This window comes from Centruroides vittatus, unplaced genomic scaffold, assembly GCF_030686945.1.
Source record: "Centruroides vittatus isolate TY-2023 unplaced genomic scaffold, ASM3068694v2 scaffold_3038, whole genome shotgun sequence".
NCBI classification, from domain to species: domain Eukaryota; kingdom Metazoa; phylum Arthropoda; class Arachnida; order Scorpiones; family Buthidae; genus Centruroides; species Centruroides vittatus.
Window position 1 is genome coordinate 333,495 of NW_027122698.1, and position 4,267 is coordinate 337,761.

At 39.8% G+C, this 4,267-nt stretch overlaps 1 protein-coding gene across 1 annotated transcript; it reads left to right on the forward strand.

Annotated features, from left to right (window-relative positions):
- The first annotated feature begins 2,020 nt into the window (after positions 1-2,020).
- Positions 2,021-3,717, forward strand: LOC136988029 (probable ATP-dependent RNA helicase ddx17). Its single transcript, XM_067285811.1, has 2 exons — positions 2,021-3,132; positions 3,224-3,717. The coding sequence occupies exons 1-2, from the start codon at positions 2,021-2,023 to the stop codon at positions 3,327-3,329; spliced, it is 1,218 nt and encodes a 405-aa protein (XP_067141912.1). The 3' UTR covers positions 3,330-3,717.
- Positions 3,718-4,267: the final 550 nt, after the last annotated feature.

Below are 4,267 nucleotides of genomic sequence, written 5' to 3' on the forward strand. Positions count from 1 at the left end.
GGCGGCCTAAATTAAGCTATAAATAAATTTCTCTGTGTTTGATATATTTATGTACGGCACGATTGAGAAATTTTTAAAAAAATAAATTCTCTAGCTAAAAAAATAAAATGATTACATTCTAGTAAATAGAGGGAAAAGGGGGTTCAACAATGACGCTCGCGATCTCCTTAAGGCCTGGTCATTGCAGTACATTGCCACTTGATGATCAGGGTTTACAGGTTAGTACGAACTCTTCCTGTTATCTACGCTCTACCGGAACCACAACAAACTTGTCTTCGTCTCCTTTTGTGTGGGAATAATTGCGCGCGCGTGCAAGTGTATGTGCATCAAGTGTGCCAATATGACCTGTATTCGAAGCTGTAAAATGCCCTTTCCCCATTTCTCCCCTTACTAGAGATTCGAGGGAAAATATTTAAGTATTTTTATAAATATTTCGATCTGATGTCATCTCCAAATATAACCGTTACACCTGAATAGGACATCCTCTTGTATGTTCTATTTCTGACCCACCTTTAGAAATCCGGGTGACGCGCTACACCAAAAATTGAAGTAAAGTTAAGTAAAACAGAAGAAATTACATCATGAGCATAGGAAGGGGAGCTGATCAGGAAGCGGGAAATGTCGCATAGCCTGGAGACTTCCGTATTCTCTTAGCATTCGTCAAAGGTCAAACGACATCCGTTTGATGATTTCTTCCAGTTTCTTTTCAGTAAAGACCAGAAATAAAGCAATAATAATTGAAAGAAAGCATCATTCCTCCGTCGAACACCTCGTAAGGGTATCAAAAATGTCATTTTTACACCAAAACTTTCAATTTTTTGGTTCGAAAAAACATTTGTGATGAGCATTTTTTGTGCGCGCGCGTGTATTTTTAAGGGCAAACAGAGGGTGCCATGTTTTACTGACCCAAAAAAAGCAGACAATCGAACTGAAAGTTGATCTTCGATGGCTCGATATAATCTCATGACAATGGGCGGAAATTACATACCAGACCGTCTATTTCGGTACTTTCCCATCTTTATCCAGCGCTGCTAATTCGACAGGTGTGGGTAATAAGGTCAGCGTGTATTTTTATAAGGTCAGACGGATGCTCGCCAATGTTAGAATCTCACACGGAATAGATGGGTCACTAAATCGTCTTCCTACCCTCACGTTGTATAATCTATTAAGAGTAATGACCACTCGCTCCATTGTTACGAGACACGAAATTCGACAATGGTCAGAGGAGATCCTTGCAAGAAGCCAAACTCGGAAACGCACGCACGCAATCTTCCGTCCTTTGTATATAGGAAAACGGGGAAAAATAAATGGTAAAGGACCATTAACTGGAGGAAAATTTAATTGTTTCACTTAATAATTAATGCTTTTACGTGTATTTTTTGTTGAAATTTATTTATTTTTTCTTTGTGTCTGGGTCAACGGGGAAAAAGACTTTTTAAAAACATTGCTGATTATCATTTCTCTTACATTTTTCGTTCTTGAAAAATCTTTAAAGGAGCGAAGTAGAACTGGCCTTGACCTTAAGATCCTACATTCGAGTTGAATGACCTGAAGAGAACGCGGAACCGGATTGCTATATTGGGTACTCGTACATACACGACGTATCTTCTACTGGCGGTCAAGGCTACGTCGACGACGACCTAGAACACAAGACGAGGTATTCTTTCTTCGCAACTTCCCCCCTTTGGTATCTAGGTGACGATTGCTTAGCCTTAGGTATTTGTACACCAATAGGATCGTCTCTAGCATCCTTTCCCTACAAACAGAATTTTTCGCATCGCGTCACGTGACCGTAGTACCCGCCCATAAACCCCATTGGGATATAAAATGTAGAGACGTCGATTTCGCACGTAAAAAAGGACCGTCTTTTGATAACGTGGTGCAGTCGATGCGAGTTGGAAGTAGATTTATGCGCAGGGAGTACACGATTCAGGTAAGAGATTATAAGCTTCGTATTCGGGGTTTAAGATAGACCTTTCAAGTAGAGATTTCTGATTCGAGCCGTTTGTTCTAGGTGAAAATGTTGTGGAATTTATTAATATTCGGCTTAATAGCCAACGTGTTTGCTGCATCTTCCAAGCGAGACGATTACAGTAGTAGCAGCAGCAGTAGTGGAAATAGCCAGTCTGTTAGTTTCCCATCTTCCTCGTACAGCAGTAGTAGTGGGAGCAGTGGGTACACAAGTGGTTCTAGCAGCTACGGAAGCGCGGGTTCACCAACTTATACCAGCGGATCTAGCGGTTACAGCAGTGGTTCTAGTGCATATGGCACCGGTTCTTCTTCCTATGGTACCGGCAACAAAGCAGCATACACCAGTGGTGGTGGTAGTCCCGGATACGCTAGTAGTTCCACGTCTACAGGAAGTGTTTCTTCTCAGCCAGCATCTCAAGGGAATCTTTACTATTACTACTACCCCGTTCAGCAGAAACCTGGAGATGGTAGCAGCTACGTAGCTCAGGGTTCCTCTTCGGCAGGATCATATTCATCGTCATCTGAAGGAGATAATTATGACAGTGGTTCCAGCGCTGCTGTCGCTTATGGAAATCAGATAACGGGTACCGGAAATGGCGATTACGAGGCTCAAGAATCGAATTATAACGGAGCTGTTAGTCCTTTAGATGCTAATTATGGAACAGCTAGCTTGGGAAGCCTTGGAGGATTTAACGCAGGAAGTTTCGGATCGAATGGCTTAGTTGGAGGTGGAGGATACAACTCTGCAGCTTCTGCTCAAGTTGGATACGTAGCACCCGCTCCCGGAGTAGGATACGGTAGTGGAAGCTATGGAAACAATTTAGTCGGTTACCCACCAAGCTACGGAGCAGGCTATGGTTACCCACAATCTCCAGAATTCAATGGAGGAAAGAGGTTTGGCTTAAGTTCTCTGATCATGCCAATGCTGGCTCTGGCAGGTTTAGGACTATTGATACCCACTGTAACTAGTTTAGGAAGTAGAACCAAGAAAACTAAGAGATCTTTGAACGACCCTACGTCCTTCTCGAGCATAGGAGAAAGGCTAGATCGATATTTGGCAATCTACAGATCTGCAACAGAGAGCGAAGAGTGTATCAGTAGAATCATATGCGAATTAGGAAATACAATGACCGACGTAACAGGGAAATCCACGATTCTGACGTAAGTACAATGCAAATATACACGTAATTTATATTCTCCCCTATCTCGTGATTTAATTTTAACTAATTAAACTTTTATTTTTTCTATTTAGCATCTTAGAAAAGGTGGTTCCAAGTTGGATGAAACAGAAAATGGGTGTTTTTAAAAACGCAGTCCTATCCAGAGATGCAGGAAAATGTCGGAAGTATAAATGCTGAAACGAGACAAAGTTAAACATAAAAAAAAAGCTAGAGGAGAGAAGGCATACATCTAACGAAAACCCTGTATAACTAAAGACATTCATCAATGTATAATATCCAAATATAAACATATATATAAATTATATATACTTGACGCGTCTGCCTCCAGGAAGCCGGTCTTCATTCACTGTTTCTCACGTGACCTGTAAAGAGCCCGAGGGATAACGACGACCCAAGCGAATAAAAACGACCTGGTGACCCTCAAAACAAGTCCGGCAACAACATCCGGGTCGGGTCAGAAACAGGGATTTGGCCGGATCTTCCTTGGCAAAGTCATCCGTCTGTTAACAGAATCGAACTCGTGCTCTAACATGATCCAAAGTTAAAAATTATGGATCGACTAACAGATCATATATATATATATATTTTGTTTTATTTAAGTGAACTGTTAAATCCGGTTCTTTATTTTTTAATTTAAGCTCAAAGTTTACCCATAGACGACATTAGCATCTTCATGTTCAACGTTATTCTCCTTGTAACACATTATTTTTTTTTAAGGCTCTCACTTGACTCAGTGGACATCCAATCGCCAAACATCAATTTTTTCATCTCTCTACGAGATGTTTGATGTAAGTCCCTTGGGAATTGGGACACTATATGTATTTATTATGTGCTTTTCTTTCGTGTACGTGTTAAGAATAAACGTGTATATTGTTGGAGTGATGCTTCCATTTTTTTCTAACATAATTTACATATTTTTAAGAGGAACAGAGTACTAAATCATGCATAATCCATTTTAAATCTCCATAAATTAAATTTTAACTATTTTAATACATAAAACATGGAAATTAACTTTAAAAATACTGAATTAATTGTTAAATTAAAATTTAATTGCATCCATTTAAGACCTTAAAAACATGGAAAATTAGTAAATTCCTTTAATCATTTTCTCTTAA